Below are 18,949 nucleotides of genomic sequence, written 5' to 3'. Positions count from 1 at the left end.
GGGAGCAGGAGGGGGGAGGGTGGAGGAATGGAGGAATGGATTGTGGAAGGGGTAGAGGAAAGTAGGGGGACAGGGAAGACAGGGGATGAGGGTTCGTCACTTTAAAGGCGAATGCTGGGAAGCGACGGGTTTCAAGTAGTAGCCTCAGCAGTAGAAGAGTTGTCGTAGTAGTAGTAGTAGCAGTAGTAATGGTAGTAGCAGAAGCAGCAGTAGGGGAGTCCCATCTCTGCCATCACAACGTCCTCCATTTTGGCTCAGATACAATGCTAAGAAAACTCAAACTTGGCACAGTCCTGCAGCTTTTGAGCAGAGATTATTACTATCAAATATATCAAATACATAAAAAAATATTTTACTATCTACGACATCAAATGTTAGGGAGGGGTTCTAATGGAGGGGGACACAACCACATAGTGGAGGAAGTGTAAGTGTATGAACAGGGGTCATATATAGTGATCCAATAGAAGCCCTCTTTAATAAAGAGGTTCTCAAGACACTAAAAAGTGGGCAGGGTCGGAGACAGCCAATCCTGAACAAGAAATATTTTAATATCTTTTGCCCCATCTGGACAGGATTAAATCTTCAGAGGGATGCAGGGAAATAAATATCAGCCATGCTTCTTAGTAACATGCTTTGTACAACCCAAGACTAGGGAGTTCAATAATAACTGTATGTCAGTAACCAAGTAATGGGTTTGTATAAAATGCTTTCATTACAACCCACAGAACTCAAAAGTGGGCGACAGCTGAAGTTCAAAAATTGGAAATGGGAAACTTCATTCAGACTTACATCTTAAATCACAGAGCGTCTATCTATAAAGGAAGGGGAAAAAATGGATGGCCAACAAGTGTGCCAAATAACAAAAGGCTATAATTAATACTGGATGAGATAAGAGAAGAATTACACACATGCGCTCGGACAGGATTACATTTTTCCCCTAGAGAAATAAATCCTGTCTGTATGGGGCTGTAGTCTTGCATTGTCCAGAATCTGCTTCCAGTAGTTTCAAGAAGATTTTCAAGTCATAACGACTTTTCTGCTGTGTCATACCTATTTAAATCAAATCAATTTTCTCAAACAGCATCTTTCCCGTTCCAGGATTGGGCTCCATTTTAAGGTCACAGGTGAAATGATAATCTGCCAAACAACAGGCTATTACAGCTACTCTAAATATACACAGTATGGTAAATAAGATACTGGTGCTAGAACTGTCAGTCTCGCTAACTGAAAAGAGATAAAGACACACTGTAGCTAGTAATGCTTTTGAACACAGGACAGTGCTTGAGACATCTGTAAGACTGGAAAGGGGTTCCTAAGAGGTGACGAGTGTGGTAGGGGAGGGAGCAAGGAGAGGGCTAGCGATGAATTGAGTGAAAGTACCGCTTGGTGTGAAGTCCTCTAACGGAATGGCCTGGAGGTGACTAGCAGTCTTCCCCCTGTAGCTCAGGAGCTTTGGTGGGTTACCTGCGCCGATGACCTCCTCGATCTTCACGCAGGAGACATCTATCTCCTTGGCAAACTCGCGCACTGCTTCGTTGGGGTCCTCGTAGGTGAAGGGGTCAATGTAGACCTTCATTCCCGGCGTTACTATAGGGGATTCAGTGGCAAGAACAGGAAAGTGAATCTATGCTGCCAAAAAAAAATCAAAACACCCAACAATCGTTTAATGCTCTGAAAAAAATGCTCTTTTGTCAACCAAGGAAAGATCAAAGCAAGATCCTTCTTGACTATTTTATTACTGCACTAGATCGATGAAGCTGATTCATGTTATGTGAGCTATTCCTTAGCGCGTGGGGATTCTCAGTCGATGCTAAGTTGAAGTGTAGGACTGCTGCTGTTGGAAAGCCATGTAACAAGGAGGGTCATCTCAGCAAAGAGACTTACTGTACTGCTGCAGTTTCTCTGTGTACTCCGACTCTGAACCATTTCTCTGCTTTCTGTTGAGAGAGACGAAAACACAAACTGAGTCACGTGGACTCCTCACACAGCAGGGTGCAAATACTGGAAAGGAACAAAGGCATGAAGAGAAAACAGATCCCTGATAATGTCTGCAGAGATGTAGCCACACTACAATGTGGCTTGGTGAAGATGTTTAGTCTTCCTGCACTGGAGGCAAAGGGATACGCTGTAGATAAAGATTGTATCAATGCCTGGTGGTAAAATGATTCATACTTTGGGACTGTAACTGGAGTCTAAACAAAAGATATCATACCATTGTCTTATGCAGTAAGTAAAAGCCGTTCACTCTGGGTACCCTCAAAATGAGCAGCCGAGACAAAAGCAGACTTCAACAGCAAGCTCAGCTGTCTTGCTTTTCTCGCCCTACAGACATCACAGCGCTCCTTCCAATTCAGCCTGCTGCTTATTTTTCTCCTCACAGACTCTCGCTCTCTTCCTGTCATTCTCTCTTTCCTTTTTTCATCCATTTGTCTTCTCTCTCTTTCTCTTTTACCCATGTCTCTCAGTTTCTGTATCCGCACCTTCCTGCATGTGTCCCTTCTGCAAGCGGGAGGGGGTGGGGGGCAAAGATGGTGACAGAGTGAGGGGGCTGGGTTGTTGAAATTACATGTTAATGTGCTTCCTTTGTTGTCTAACCAGTAACCAGGGCAATAATACCCGATGGTGATTTGCATCTTATTTCAAATTCTAATTTGGTTCCGGAATATGCCGAAGCTCTGTGTTTTGTATTATTACTATTTTCTCCTTCTTCTGTGGCAGTCAGAGCAGGAGCTAAGCCAAGACCCTGAGAGAGACACAATGTAGTGGTGTGAAAATAGAAGAGAGCGAAGAGGCAGGAGGGAGAAGGAGAGGAGGGGGGAGCCAGGGAGATTATTATTCAGTCTAGCGTGACCGATGCCCACGCTTGTCAGACGTTGCTTGAACTGGCTTTCGGAGGGAACCCAGTGAGCGCCAGTCAGCGGTTGGTGCCAACCTTTCACACACACACACACATATATATATATAAATATATATACACATATATATATATATACACACACACACACACACAACCACACACACACACTTACACACACTGAATTTGCTGCTTGACAAATAAGTAGTATAAGGATAAACGAGTGTGGTTAGACCCAGCTGATGCAGAGTCAGACTTTTTGAAAGGTGTGAGCAGCCGCTCGCATCTTCCCAGTCAATTGGGCCCAGCAGACAGGGCCGCATCTGGGTTCTTTGTGGTCGGGCAACTGCACAGTTAACTCTGAGTGCTGGGCCATGAGGGCAGGCCTATCAGGCCCAACAGCTGCTCCACCATGCTGTGTCCAGTGAGCAAAGTAGCATTTCGGCCAAAGCTGTTTACTATTCACAGATTCAGAAGGCTAATCTGGCATTCAGTGGTCTCACAGGTGGCACCAAAATCCGCTGAGACTGTTCTGGAGGACATGCAAACAAAGTTGACATTTGAAGCTATCTCAGTTTTTTTTTTTTTTTCAACTTGAAAGAAAAATGTTCCCACAAATGTTTCTTTAAGTCCTTGTTGTTTGAACACACTCTGCAGGGTAGATAAAAGTAAATGAGTCAGTGTAGAAGTGCTCTACCACACTCGTATCTACTGTTGCTGCCCAAGTTTCTCAAGCTTTTTGAGACGCTGTTGAATGGTGAGATATTCTGACCTGAGGCAGACGATAGCGATGACCACAACCGCGATGATGAAGACCAAGGTGGCGGTGGCTGATCCCACGATGAGTGGCAGCTGCTCCTGCCATGACTTCGGAGGGTCAGCTTTAAGGGTCAAAGAGAGAGAGAGTGGTTACTGAGAGAACGTGCCACAAACATACACCCACACTAGCTGTAATCCATTTGTATAGCCAAACCATGCCACTCTGCGTTTTCTGCCACCAGTCTAACTGCAGGCTCGTATGCCTTTCACGCCTACTTCAGATCTGTATGCTTATGTAAGTAAAACCATGCCCCTGTGTTCTTCAGGCTGTATTTAGCAGGATGGAGAGCAACCTGAGACTAACATATACATTTATGGGACATGATGAGTATGATATGGAGCAAGAGTGAATTAATACCTTGACTGATTGCTAGGAAATGGTAGCTTTTTACCAAATTATAAGTCAGTTTCTCTACAAGGATTTCACTTATTTTTGCATGAAAAGTAGGCATAGTAGCTTCTAGCTCTATGAGCTTTTGAGCCTCCATTATGTTCGTAGGCTTATGCACAGCACTATTATGGTGGTATTGCTACTAAGCCACAAATATCCCAGTACATCCCTGGGTAATAAAGTGGGTATGGGAATAACATACTTTGCAGGTTGGTGCTGAAGTCGGCTGGGCTGCTGTAACGGCCGTAACCGGCCACAGTTCGGGCACGGACCTGTACCACATAAGGGGTACCAGCCTTGAGACCTTCAATGCGTGCGTTGCTCCGCTGGGCAGTCATGGTGTGGGCGATGGCCTCACCCTGATCCTGCAGAGACAAAGACAGTCAGTGATGAAAACAACACCAAACAGCAGCCCCTTGTGCTGTCTCATTCATCATGAACCCCTCTCTGATGCTCTACCCTCCCTGACACGGCTGACCAGTCGAACCATGCAGGCGGGTGAAAGAAATATGGAGACAAGAGAAAGAGAGAGAGAGAGAGAGAAAGAAATGGAGACAGACAGATTGTAGACGGCGTGTTAATCCAACGGGAGAAGGACAAGACAACAAACAGAGCAGATAAACACTGAGCGCCTTTGTTCTCCATGCACAACTCTCTGGGCCTCTGGAAAACAGAGCAACTTTCGAATGCATGTATTGAGAGAGGACGGGGGGTAAGAGCGAGGGCAAGAGGGAGAGAGAGAATTAGGGGTACAGAAAAGGGCAGAGCATAATGGAAATATGGGAAGGGATTGGGGGAGAGAAAGAGAGAAAAAGGAAGGAGGGATAGAGGGGTGGAAAGAGGGGAATAAGTAGGCGAGGATGATCACGCAAGCTATGATTGGAAATGGTGTCTTGCCTCACTGCAGCCATGTGTTTATCAGCTGTGGCATTGTTTTCCACATTCACAGAAACACAGACGAAACAGAGACCATGCGAGTCATTGAAATTGGATTGAATTAGAGGCGTTGACTTACATTGCCGCTTACCTTCTCATGGTACTTAATCTCATAATCCAGAATGATTCCGTTGGGTTTGTCTGGAGGCAGCCAGGACAGGCTCATGGTGCTCGCTGTGGCCGCCATCAGGTGAACTGTGGGCACTGCAGATGGAGCTACATGGGGCAAAGCAAATAAATGAAAACCTGTTTTATTTATCGTTTTCTGTGTTATGTCTTTTCAAGTTCTATGCCCTTTGTGTGTTCACATAAGCCCAAACACAAAGTCTTGGGCTGTGGCCTTTGTGAAAAGCTTTGGCCAATAGTTAGTATGCAGAACCATTCCCCACTAATGCTCGAATTCTCCCTCCCAGAGTCCTTGGGGAGGGAGAGGGGATGTCTAATTCTCCTGTGACAAGAGAATCAAACTGCAAAACTGATGGATAAGTCTCTGGTACATGTAGTTCCCTAAGCAATAAACCAACTTGCGGGCAAGCATAGGAGCCGGCACACACATACAGTTGTAGACATTTCACACATTTAACTGAGTTCTTGTTGAACTTCTGCTGCACTTTTGCTCCTTTGAGGTGTTGGAGAACAGTCGTGTTTTCTATGCGTTGTGTGCTTTCCATACATTGACATGTACTGTTACTATGCATGAAAATGAGCACGCACAATATAAGCGATTTATGTTTTATGGACATATACACACTCACAGAAGACCATAAAACACACTGGCACTCCACCCACCTGAGCTTTTCATGCTTTGTTCACATGTGCCTATTAATGGCCAAGTGCTGTCTGCCTCCCTGTCTCCCTTTTCCTCTTTTCTAAGTTCAGGCTTGTTCTGTAGCTGTGACTCACTCCCTCCTCTCAGTCTACTCCACTGCTTTTGTTTCATAACTTTAACTGTCTATCTCCAGTGGCACCTTCTCTTCAAAAATAAAGTTCCTCACTTCTTTTCTACACTCTACACAATCACCTTCTTAAATTTCCCCCCCGTTTCACTGTCCTCTTCAGCTCTTCACTTTTCATTTCCTTTTCACCGCTGCACACACACTCTCTCTTCATTTTTGTTAAAAGGTTTTTAATCCCCAGTTTTTAGTTCTTTGATCCTCCCCCTTGTATTTCCTTTCTCCCTCTGCTGCCTATGTTTGTGGCCAGACATCCTTCTGTTTCTCTCTCTCTCTCTCTCTCCAAACCTTCCCTTCTCTACCCCCCTTCCCTTCCCTGCCAGCCTCATCCACCCAGGCCCTCCACATCTTTCTCTCTCCCCCTGATGACAATACTTCCTAGGCAGATCCCCTGGTTACTCTAGCCAGGGGATTAGGGGCCCTCCTCTGGGAGAAGACGTCGCAGTAACCATGGAGGTGGCCTCTGGGGCTTATCACCGCCCTAGTATTTATTTTGGTTCTTAAAAGGTGAATGCACATGCAGGGATGGTCTTGGGACTACACCAGGGGATAATCTGATCACAGTTGATGCTCTCTTGCCCCCTGCTTTCTCTTTACCTCTCTCTCAACTGACCCCCTGCACCCAAGGATGGACAGTGGTTCCTGTCAGCCCAGTGCCGGACCCCTCGTAAAATAATGAGGCCCTCTTATGGGGCCCTGTGGGACCTCTTGGTCCGAGGCTCACAAACAGAAGGCATTCGTAAAGCATTTTTAGGAGCAGGAATACAAGGTTAGAGGTGATGAGGACAAGGCCATAGAGAGAAGGGAGAGATGATGGGTGATGGAGGAAGGGATAATCCTTTGGGTTGTCTAAGACTGCAGAAAGAGCAAATTTAACATAGCGACTAAAGTCCAAGGCACAACTTAAGAGCCCTGGGAGAACCTGAACAAAGAGACCAACTCACAAGAACAAAAGGGTACAGAGGGCTCAACAGCACTGACATTTAGTGAGGTTGTTTAAGGTGAACTGAACCAAACAAAATGACCAAGTTTTACTAAGCGATTACAAAGTAATCTACCTACCTACCTAACTAGCCACAGGTACTTACCAATTTACTGATTTTGATAAAAAAATCTATCACCCAATTTAGTCTGTAAATGTCAGTGTTATAAGGAACATATGCAATAAGTCATCACTACTACCCTGTTATTCTGTGTATACATTAGCGGGGGTTCATTCTCAGTTTCACACAGCACTGATTGCTACATTGGCCTAGTTACTCGTGTTGATGTGGGCTGGCGGAGCGGTGGGTTGGAAGCAGTGGGCAGCTACAATGCTGAAGGTTCAACACTTTGAATACACACTGCCTCGCTATTGCTATTTGCAGCAGTGTTAGTGCAGAGCATGTTGTGGGCGTGTGAAAAAGGTCCCCTTCTAAGCTCATTCAGAAGAATGTCTTCCTTCTCAATCCCTGTTGAAAGCAAAATATGTAACATACTCCTACATGCATACAAGAAATTGATCTTTACTTCTTAAGCGCAGAATTTTATTCTTTGACATCCTTTTTTTATCTTTTATCTAGCCTTTGAAAGTTGGCAGAGCCTACGAGTTCAATATTGATCTTTGACAGGCAGCCACGAGGCTGCAGCTCTACCTACCGGCCTGATTTGTGGTGATATTCACTGCGGAGAACTGAGGTGTATAAGGGCTCTTGCTTGAAACACCGTTGACCGCCTGGATCTCGAAGCTGTACTGTGTGTGGGCCTGCAGGTTACGGACGGCTACACGGCGCTGGTTCAGGCCCAGGTGGCGCGGCGAGATATCTACGTTGTCATCACACCGCGAGCACATTCCCCGCTCAGGCAGGCACTTCTTACAGATGACGTTGTAGAAGATGTCGTCGCGGCCACCCATGTCACGTGGCTCGCTCCACTCCAGCACAAGCGAGGTTTCGTTCACGCTGGAGATGACACTGCGTGGTGCAGAGGGAACAGCTGCAAAAACGAAGGTAAAGCATGGATGAGATGAGGAAAATAGGTTTGGAATGAGAATGAATTTAATCTCCATGCACAATAGGTGTAAAGAAATTTGTCTTGGTGACAGTGCAGAGACATACTGACAATAGACAAAGATTCATATTGAAAGACACAGTTTACACATCATTATACACACATACATTCATTATTCCATAGCTGCTATCAACATAATTCATGACCCAAGAATTTTCTTTTTGCGGTGGTATTAGTACATCTTTCATGCATTAAGTAGAACACTTTTTTTTTCTCCTCCACATAACAAGAGACCGTTCCAGCAGTTTTGCAGAAAAAAAGAGGACAGGAGTTCAAATTTGAATTGCATGCTCATTTCCAGTGTGTGTTTGTGTGTGTGTGTGTATGTGTATGTGTGTGTGTGTGTGTGTGTGTGTGTGTGTGTGTGCGTGTAAAGTGCTTGGGGGGGACGAGCGAGACAAACTATTGGCAGAGCCTTGGCAATTCTTATCCAATTACCAGAGCCTTATCTCTCACTGCACTGTGAAAGAATCAGCCTCCCACCGCAGCAACAGAAAAAAGGATCCTCTGCTCTCTTCAGCAGTGAATGAATTAGCTCCTACGTGTGCGTATTTGCTCTTAACGAAGGCACCACTACTAGAAAAATTCCTCTTCTTTCTGTCTGCAAAGGGGTGGAAGCGTTGAGAACAGATAGACTTCACAGAGAGGCGGTTCAGGGGAGGGGCTGGATGATAAAAGTTTTGGATAACGCTGGGAAAGCAAGCAGGCTTGTTTGTTGTCCATGTGGTGTGGTGGGAATGTACTCCTGATTGCTTTTATCAGGCATTGAGGGCACAATACAAAGCGGGAAGTCTGGGAGAACGTTTACCACACAGTCAAGCACTTTGTTTTATGGCTAGCGAAAACATTTCAATACTATCTGACTTCAACAAATTTCTGTATTTTGATTGGGAACAAGAAGATACAGAAGTTTTGATGTAAAAATTTGGTGTAAAAATTGTGATACTATACAGTTGTCAGATGACAGCAGCCTTCACTTACTGGTACAGGGGGAGTCAGGAGAGTCAGTGTCTGAGCGGTAGTAGCCGTTTCGACAGGAGCAAACACTGGCTGCTCCTGAGCTGGCACGGCTGTTGGCAGGACAGGGCAAGCAGAAGCCATCTCCCTGTTTGGACTTGAAGGTGCCAGGGCTGCAAGCTGATGGCAGAAGAGAGAGAAATGGAGAACGAAAAGTGTGAATAACAACTGGTTGTTGACTGTAACATCGATGGTTTAGCAAGAAATAATGTTACTGCTGAGGTTGAGAGTCTTTTTCAAATGGTGTAGCAAGCAAATCCCATGGTGGTATGAAGTTACTAAATAATACTCTCCAACTGAGCCTTAGATGTAGCATACATTCATTAGCAACAGGATGTAATGTCTGAACTGTGCTGGGTAATGTTGTGGTTGTTCAGCCTGCATTTAAAACTCACTGGTAAAATGAGTGACACATCTCATTTGATGTGTTTAGCATGTGTTTGTTTATTTACATATATGTGCATGCACATGATTTGTCTTTTGTCCCATCAACCCACATGTGCCCCTTTTCCGGTAATTATGGAGTGCGGATCTTAAACATACTGTATTGGAAAAGCAGAGAGGTTTTTGAGCGGCATGTAGCCGTTTGAATAAACCTATGCTCGCACGAAGAGAGATTGTCAACCCAAATTACATACACGACCTTCAGAGCCAAAATGCTGGCTTTCATCTGAATTCAATCTTGTATCAAATACATATAAACATACACAGAGAATCACAGAGGCACACATACCACATGCCGATGTGTACACAAAACATAGGTCTGTGCAATAGCCTACTGTGCAAAGATATGTGTCTGTACACAAACACAGCAACCTGGACTCAAGTCACTTGAATGCACTTTATAGAGGATTTCCCAGAAAGGTATGCACAGTATGATTACTTCTGCCTTTGAAAGCACTTCCTTTACAGACCTACACCTTAAACATAGTTTACCTTAAACATAAACATGCCTAACTACCTTAAACATAGTTTTGCCTAACCTGGTTCCTGAATAGGTGATGCCTAGTTAATCAGATGAAACACTGATGGCCTTTGTTATTGCCTTAGCTCCATTTATAGCAGCTGTTTGGAGGTTTATAACTCAGGTGATAAGTTGCAGACGCGCCAGGAAACACTGACAGCGGCACTGTGATCCAGAACACTTTGGCAGGCTCCATATCTTTGATAAACTGTCTCGTTAAAAGATGAATGAGTTTGCGGTGGTGCTTAATAAAAAAAGACGAGAGCAGGTAAGACAGGCGGAGTTTACAGGGGCCAGTTGATTAGCTGACCCACTAGTGCGTTAGCTCATCAATGTCAAGGACACACTGCTGTGTTTGTCCCCCTGAATGATAATTATCAACGTAGCTTCTGAGTTTGTTTTCCGCTCTCTTTCCAAAACCACCATTGTTGGAGATCAGAGCTACAGCGGACCACTTCTTGCTCCTGCCTGTCTTCCCATTTTTGAAAGTTCAATATTAGCACAAAACCGCCAGTTGCTTGCACCGTGTACATTAGCACTGAGTGTATTTGTTCTTCCACCATTAATCAGAGTCATCACACCACTGGCTAACAGGAAGCACTGCTTGATAAACAGATAAGAAATGACCTCGAGTTTTACCAGGTGGGAGAACAGCCTCTTCGATTTTGTATCGTGACCCAAGCAAGTTCTTTAAAGTTCAGCCAAACACAAGTAAACTACAAGCAATTTCTTAACCTGCAGAGAATGAGAGTACTGGTTTTGAACATGCTAGCCTAACAAAAGTTGTCGAGAGCATTCCCATTAAGAGGCAATTTTTTTTTTTTTTTTTTTCAGGGAAGGGATGAACATGCTGATCAATCACTTCCAGTGAGTAAAGGGGTCATCCTCTTCCTTTCATCCATTTTCTCCAAAGAGGAACCACTAAAGAATGAGGAAGAGAGAGAGAGGGGTAGAGGAAAAGGGAGCGAGAGGTGGAAGAAGCAGAGGCATAGAAAATGCTAATCCTGCCCCCTCCCTCCCTCTTCCCCACTCCCCTGTGTCTTATCCTCTCATGCAGAACATAGAGCTTAAGGAACTGATTAGAATGAATGCTGAAATTGGAAAGTGTGGAGCATGAAGGAAAAAAAGTAAAGAATATTGGGGTGAAAAATGTGCAGCAAACGAGTGATTAATATTAATGCAGGCATCCTTACTGTAACTCTGCTGGTGTATTAACAAGAGCAACGGCCTTCAGATTAGGAAGGAGTGGGAGAGGTAAAGACAAGTAGAGAGGAAGGGAGAGCAACAACGGTGGAGCTGGAGGACATGCTGCATATTGGAACGAGAACAGAAAAAAAGCAGAGAAAGGAAGAGTCATGGCCAAAGTATGATGAGAGATGAGTATGGAGTAAAATAGTGGGAGAGGAGAGAAAAGAAGAGATGACCTGAAGAGAGGTGATGTGAGAAGAGAGGAAGAGGGAGGGAGATTTATCCCTTGTGGTTTCGAGTGAAGCTTGATTAGAGGAGGTTTTATCAGGGCCCGGTCACCACGGCTTTAACCTTGAACTGCTAGGAACAAACAAATGAATTTTTAGCCACATACACAGTGCTTTCAGATTCACTAAGCTCTCTCTCTCACACACCAATCAGCAACAACGTTAAAGCAGGAAACTGGTTTTAATGTTGCGGTCGATCTGTGTGCACACTCTCCCTCTAAAAGGTGAGTACGCATTCAATATACGCACATCTTCTCAGGATCATCTCTCTCTGCTGTAAGAAGAATGAGCCCTGTGAACCCAGGCAGGCAAGGATGACGTGCAAACCGCATATGCAGGGACACCTCGCATTCAACCCCCACTGATCAATAACCCTGCCGTCTCCCCTCTCCCTTATTCCACTGCCTCCATTTGACCTACGCACCCTAAGCTTGATTTTACGCCCCCATATCCCTCAACACACACACATTTTCCATTTATCCTTCCCTCTCCTACTGCTGTCACCTGCACTCCATTTCAGACGAGACCTGGTGTTTAAATTCACCTTGCTCTCAACCTCTGTGAACCCGTTATGTTTTCCATCAGACCTGAAAGCGTCATAGGGCCTCCCAGCTCTCATAAACAGACAGCCTCCCCTGCATTTCCATTTATTTAGCAGCCAGCTGCCAGGCAAAACTGGGGTCAGAGGCGTGAACAGCCGCCCGGTGACAGTGTCATCTAGCGTGTATTATTCTACCTTGTTGTCATTGGATTAATGTGTCAAAGAATACAAGGCAAATAAATGGCTCGTAATAATGTGGCAGCTGGGCAATCTAGTGTTGGAGACTGTAACCTGTAGCCAAAACAATACAGATTCAATCTCTCCACCAATCAGTATGTGTCCACAACAGTCATGTGTCCAGTTGAAGCGTCCTTCAGCGAGACTTTGACCTCTCACTACTTGCTCATTGTTATTCACTCTGCATAGAGGCTTCAGATACTGTGTGCCTAAAATGCAAATGTAACTTTTCTCAGCAGTAATAATATGATACATTATTGATCGCTCAAGGGAAACCCCCCATCTACACCATCTACACCATCCTACCATCATCTTCAAGGGAAGTAAGACTGTGGCATAACTTACAAAATATTATGTGGAATATGCATGGATTCATTCACCTACTCTGGACGGCTGACACGAGCCTTGTTCCTTGTGCACCGTTGCTGAAGTATGTCTGTCTAAACCCTAGATTAATCTACTTTTGCAAACACTGAATTACGAAATGCTGGACTGACCTAGAATGTCTGTTGCGAAAACACTCACCTTGACATTGGGTTTCCTTCATTGCTGGTTCAAAACCAGCCGAGCAGGTGCAGGCTCCTACGGGAACCATCCACTCCCCATCTCCGTTGCAGTAAAGCTTCAGTGGCACAGACACCTCCACGGCATTGGGGACGCAAGTTCCTGGCGCGATGACCAAGGACGTAGCCTCAGCCCCGGTTGCTGTCTCTGGGAAGACGGCGAAGTTGGCGATTGTTGTGGAGCACTTCTTATAAAACACCCTCACTGAGATGAGTGACATGCAAGCACCAAGGTCCTGGAAGGCCAAGTAGAACCCGGCTTTGGACAATGGCCCGAAACTTCGGACTTTTGTGTTTACCCGCCCAGACTCGAGCATGGAGAAGCTCTCATCTGGGGCAATAGTGTCCACCTTCACATAAGGGTTCTCCATCCAGAAAGGGCTGGTGGCTGTGGCTGAGTCTGAGTCAGACTCGTAGTAGAAGAGGTTGAAGGTCTCTTTGCAGGAACCCGGGATGTTGGGAATGCTGTTGCAATCACGCACTGTGAATTTCATCTCCACATATACACGCAGCACATCCTTCCGTGGGATGAAGTCACTGCGTAGCCAATTATTCTGGTTGAGCTCACGTACATTGCAGACTTGGTACGTCCGGATGGGGTTCATGGCATCGTCGTAGCCACTCACTTCTTCCCACTGCAAAGACAGTAGAACAGAAACATGAACTGGTTAGAGGCTGCAAAGGTTTGTTGATATCTCTGAGAGATACTTGACAGATACAAAGACATTCTGTCTGTCTGGTTTCTGCACCTTGCATTAAAGAACAGCTACATTCAGTCACGTCGCATGATCATGAAAGAATAAAAGTATGGGTGTAGGTTAGGACCAAGGAAGAAAGAAGCACAAGGATTTTATTTTCACTTTTTGGATATTGTCAATTGCGGTCCCTTGCTTTTGCCGCGCTACGCATTTCATTTCTGGTTAGTGTAGCGAAGAGCCAGGGACAAGGACTGCAAATTCATCACAATTACAGCAACCTGTCACCCCCTCACCACAGAGCCACCACCGCATGTTTACCTCATATCTGTTTGGAAGTAGCAGCCACACTGCTTCACAACCAATTACGCTTCAATTACAGAGCAATGATCGCAACGTCCTCTAATAAAGACAAGGAAAAGGCGCCGGTTAACCTTCATGCTTTTCTGTTTTTACACTCCTCTACGTCTTTCAATGCTACTACAGTACCCAGGGGGTGAATTACTCAGGATAAAATGGGATTAAATTTTCTAAACTTTGATTACCAGCTTCATTAAACGAGCGAAAGCAAACTAGACTGTAAAAGCTTTGCTGTGAGACACTGTGATCTAATGCATTTTTCAATCTCAAATGAGGACACCACGATTAAATCATTTCACTTCAAATAGCGATTCCTGTGTGTAATACATCTGCTTGCGTGTGCGTGTCTGCTCAGGGATCTGCTCTCCTCTCCTATCAGACAAACATAGTGCATTAATTTTTTTTTTTATAGCTAAGGCAACGCCTGGCAAGCTTATTTGCATAGCACCTTTCAAACACAAAGGCAATTCAAAGTGTTTTGCATACGGCAAGGTAATGCATTAAAGCATTTAAAAGACAATGCCGAGGAAAATTGAATTGAACAAAATAAAACTAGATGAGGGATTAAAAGTTGGGGTTTTAGCTAAGAGTCTGTGTACATTGCTCACCTTTCACATCACATGGTTGTCAATAAACTTGCTACCTAAATCCATGAGACTGAACCTGTGACCTTCTGATTACAGAGCGGCTCTTTCACATCACTCACAACCCCTGCCACCCTAAAAGACTAAAATACTTCAGTTTTAAATAGCAAGACACATCTATAACAAAATGAAATGCCTATGGCTGAACCCTTGGAACCAAAGTTTGCTTTGGAAGATTTGACTGTCTCAAAACTATGGCATAAAGGCACCAATTTGTTCTCCAGAGCCAGTTGTTTCCATCTGAGCTCAGAGCATCTTAATTAAGGCTGTGATATGGATGTGGTGGAGACAAGGCTATTAATCCAAGACCCTGGAGGCCATGAGGGAGAGAGGGAGAATGGGCGTAGCTCGGCCGTGGCATTAAAACGATGGCCCGTCGAGACCGAGAGAGAAGGAGGAAGCGACCAGAGGGAATCGATAATCACTAGCCAGGTCAATGGGATGGCTGAAAGCATGAAGTGTCAATGGGTATTTAGTTCAGTGTAATAAATCACCCTCTGCAAAACAGCGATACAGCCAAGTGTTTGTGGGTGTATGTATGAGGTTGCGTGTGCTATGTTTAAATGTGCTTGTGTGAGTCTGTCTACAGGAGTACTTGTGTACTTGCTTCGCTTGTTTGTTTGAGTGTATGCGTGTGTTGGTGTGTTTATATTTGCGTGCTTAGGGAGACGTCATTCCCGCAAGACACACACACACACACACACACACCAGTGGCCATACGCTCTTGAACGCCTGTCTACCAAGCCTGAATGAATTAAGTGGGTCATGTGAAAAAGGGTCAAGTTTCTTGGCATTGGCTTCCAACAAAGATGAATCGTTATGCAAGATTTGTGATCCACTCCATTTTCTCTTTGTCCTTTCCAATCAAATTTTACTTTCAGATGTCAATGAACAATGCCTCTGTGACATACTATCGCTTTCCTCTAAGGTCCAAAGCTGCAATGGGAAAATATATTTCACAATATTTTTGATAAAACTCTGGCTCCTTGGAACCAACTCATGAATACGAACATGATTTGAGGACAGCGATGATGGTAGTGCTGCAGGAGTTCATTTCGATACCCTTTTTCACTCGTCATCCTCATACGAATTCAACTTTTAGCAGCCTTGATGGCAACTAAACTAGTGTTATTAGCTTTAGGCATTAGCTTAAATGCTGTGGCTCCAACAAACAATTAGCGTGCTTTTATTTTGCTGTTTGTTTTTAGCGTGAATGAGCTCGGCGGGGCTAATTTCAAGGACATTTTAGCTTGTTCATAACATGTTTTAGCATGCCGGGGGTCTGTGAAGCAGACGGTGATACACTAACAATAGTTATTATCTCCACCAGCTAACTAATTTACAGTATATTGTTATCAGTGTGTGGTTATGGAAACCCCTGTAGGGTGTCATTCCACGTCTGAGGAGAGCCCAGCTATAAAGTGGAATTCCCCTTTAATATCCCATCTGTTTTGTGAGACAAATGATACAGTATACACAAACACAACACATACACAATACAAAGAGACGTAGTATAATTGGGAATCCGAGCGAGAACACAAGCCCAGCGAGAGATAGGTGTGGACGTGCACAGGCACAGGCACACACACACACACACACCTAAAAAACACAGACAGGCATGATGCATAGATGCTACAGGCTATACAGACATATGCAGACAGTGAGACTGTGAAACCCGCAGAGCTAAGTGCGGACACATAGGTGAAGGAATACATGTGCACACACGTAGAGACACAGGGAGCTGGTACTGTGGTGTGAAGATGCTGCCATGCAATCATCAACACTTAAATATGCATTTACTCACACACAAATGGCTTTTTGCACCTAGCTCTTATGCCAAGTGTGGTGGCATAAACAGTAACACATACATGCCATATGCTGTCTCTGGATTCACTCTCACAAAAAGACACATCCATCTTATGTTCCCGTCTGTGTTGCTTTATGTCTGTTGCTTTATCTGTATGTGTTGTGCAACACTGTGAAACAAGACAGAGATGCTGTGACTCAGACTTGACTGGACAGCATGCCTGGGAGAGTATGAGTGTGTGAATGTGTGTGTGGGGGTCTATTTCTTTTCCTTAGAAATTGATTTTTTTTTTTTTTTTTTTTTTTCATCCTTCATATGCCGTCTCCCTCTCTCTGTCCGGACGTTTCTCTGGATTTTAATCTCAGTCTCTCTGCTCTCCCCCCTCCCCTCCAGCTTGCTTGGTATGTTACTTTGTTTGTCCTCACTGCCACTGTACCGGTTCCTCTTAAACACTTGTCACCCGTAACAAAAACAAGCTGCGATGTTCCTGTTGCAGGACCACAAAAGCATACAAATAAACACACGTACAATACACAGTGCACAAAGACAGAAAGGGGGGAAGATAACTTAGGGACATGCACCGTCTGTGGCACATTCTGCTTCAAAACAAAAAAGGCTTTAGAGAAATTCATCTTCTGTCTTTTGAGCAAGTGCAAAGGAGTGCAAAAGGCTCTCCACTGTATATACATCTATTGAAAAGAAGCATCTGTTGTGGGTTTGGTTCAAACAGGGAGGCTTTTTTTTTTTTTTTTTTTTTTAGTTCCTATGCCATTCTGCATGGGACCAGTGGGAGCATTGCTACCGCATTGTAGCTCAACAAGGGGGAGGGGGCAGAGGGAGGCAAAGGAAGATGGACAGATAAGAGGAGGGAAGGAGGAAAGGGAAAGAGGACACAACAGGCTATTGGGGGGGGGGGGGGGGGGGGTGTTGTCCTACTGATTGTTGCAGCTGATGTGGCTAGTGTGTCTGGCTTCATTAGTGCTTAGTTACTTGGAAGTAAAGGACGGGGAGAATAAGGAGGGTGGGTGACTTCGAACAGCTGGGGTGGAATCTCCCTGCAAGTGCACTGGGGTAAAAACTAAATATAAAAAATGGGGGCCCACCTTTCAAAACACAAGGACCAAGTCAGAGGGCCACACAAAGGCGAGGGGAGGAGTACTGGCGGTCTTTGAAGTATAGCTGAGGAGGGGTCAAGACTCTTTTTGCTCCTCTTTAGGCCATTGTGGAGACCACATGGGAAAGCAAGATGAGGCTGTCACTAGCACTTTGTGTGTGGTAGATTTGGGTGCCTGGATGTGCAACGGGTCAACGCCAGGAAATATTTCTGTTTTTAAAAGGCTACTTCATGAGGAAACTGACGCTTTTCACATGTTTTAAGTGCACTGAGGCAAGAGGAAAGGAACATCTGTGACTGTGCGGGTCAGTGGAACTGGATTGCAGTGTATCTTTTTTGGCTCGCTAAAAAGTGCATCCTGTTGAACGCTAAAACACGACCTGGTTAGTGATTTGCTGATGAAGATGTACAGGACTGTTCAACTTTAAAGACGCAAGCAGGCATGCTGCATGGAGAAGCGGAAACGAGGTGTAGACTTGAGTCACACCCACTGTCCATATATGAATGTGCATGAGCATAACATAAAATTTAAAATAAAATATAAAAGATTTTCTGCACACAGTTCCTTTTTTTTCTTTTTCACCATCTCCGTCTCCTTGGAGATGGCGACATCTTCATAAATACACAAATACTTACCCCGGTCTCAGGGTGTGCAGTCCAGGCTAATTCTGTAGTAGCCCACTTCGTGTCCATCAGCGTCTCTGTAAATGGAAACAGAAAGAAGACAACCAGGTTAGACAAAGAGAAACGGATTGACAGAGGAGATGATTAGTCAACTCTCCAAACTTTTACAACAATGTCATATAACGTCTACGTGGTCTGAGGAGCAGATAAGAGGCTTTGATGAAAGTTGTTCTCAGATAACGGGATGAATAAATCAGTGACAGAAATCGTGGGCTTGGAGCGATATTAGATTAAATTAGATTAAAAAAAGTAGTGTATGTGTGAGTGTGTGTGTGTGTGTATGAGTATGTGTGAGACAAAGATCTAGGTGGGTAATCAGTGAAGAATAGTGTGACATTTTATTGCGGCTCCTTGTCTGACTAATTAGTCTCTATTAGACTTTTGCTTTTATACAGTGGAAAGGAAACAACGGTGAGTCGCACTGAGAAACGGTTCCGCTTCCCACAGGGCGCTGTGACACACACATACACACACACTTGGTAACACACCCACACACACATACAGTGAGCAACAGGTTGTAAAGCTCCAAAAGATATATAACCCAACAGAAGGCTTTAATGGAGAGGGGGGTACTAAAGTTAGGTGTCACAAAAGAGGCGCTCTTGAGCGTAACAGGGGTCAATACGCTTGAATTGGATTCACTTTCTGTCAATACTTGATTACATACACCCTTTACGTTTATTTGTACACCTATGTCTTGGCACACACAGAGTAACGCACACACCTCACACGCTTAATACACACAAAAAAACGCACAAAATGGTGGACCGGGATCTCTCCTGCAAATCCCTTTCCTCCTATCCACTTTCCACTCTTTTGTTTCTACTGGCAAAGACGCCGGCTTTG

General features: G+C 44.6%; 1 protein-coding gene across 8 annotated transcripts in view; it reads right to left on the bottom strand.

Moving 5' to 3' along the window:
- The window catches only part of LOC111650047 (ephrin type-B receptor 3-like), a 60,116-nt gene that overhangs the window by 10,837 nt on the left and 30,330 nt on the right, over window positions 1-18,949 (bottom strand). For 2 of the 8 annotated variants that reach the window (XM_087172207.1, XM_087172210.1), the window contains exons 2-10: window positions 18,056-18,120; window positions 12,762-13,434; window positions 8,984-9,139; window positions 7,592-7,927; window positions 5,080-5,216; window positions 4,267-4,429; window positions 3,627-3,735; window positions 1,885-1,937; window positions 1,381-1,599 (exon numbers count right to left, since the gene is read on the bottom strand). In XM_087172207.1, coding sequence (XP_087028333.1) covers window positions 1,381-1,599; window positions 1,885-1,937; window positions 3,627-3,735; window positions 4,267-4,429; window positions 5,080-5,216; window positions 7,592-7,927; window positions 8,984-9,139; window positions 12,762-13,434; window positions 18,056-18,120 — 1,911 coding nt within the window. The remainder of the gene's footprint in view (window positions 1-1,380; window positions 1,600-1,884; window positions 1,938-3,626; window positions 3,736-4,266; window positions 4,430-5,079; window positions 5,217-7,591; window positions 7,928-8,983; window positions 9,140-12,761; window positions 13,435-18,055; window positions 18,121-18,949) is intronic. The other 6 variants (XM_023399828.2, XM_023399825.2, XM_087172209.1 and 3 more) reach the window with 5 other exon arrangements.

The sequence above is a fragment of the Seriola lalandi genome, unplaced genomic scaffold (genome assembly GCF_002814215.2).
Source record: "Seriola lalandi dorsalis isolate HSWRI2012SDOR001 ecotype SW California unplaced genomic scaffold, Sedor1 jcf7180002052122, whole genome shotgun sequence".
In the NCBI taxonomy this organism is placed as follows: Eukaryota; Metazoa; Chordata; class Actinopteri; order Carangiformes; family Carangidae; genus Seriola; species Seriola lalandi.
This window is presented reverse-complemented; position numbering and strand designations above follow the sequence as displayed.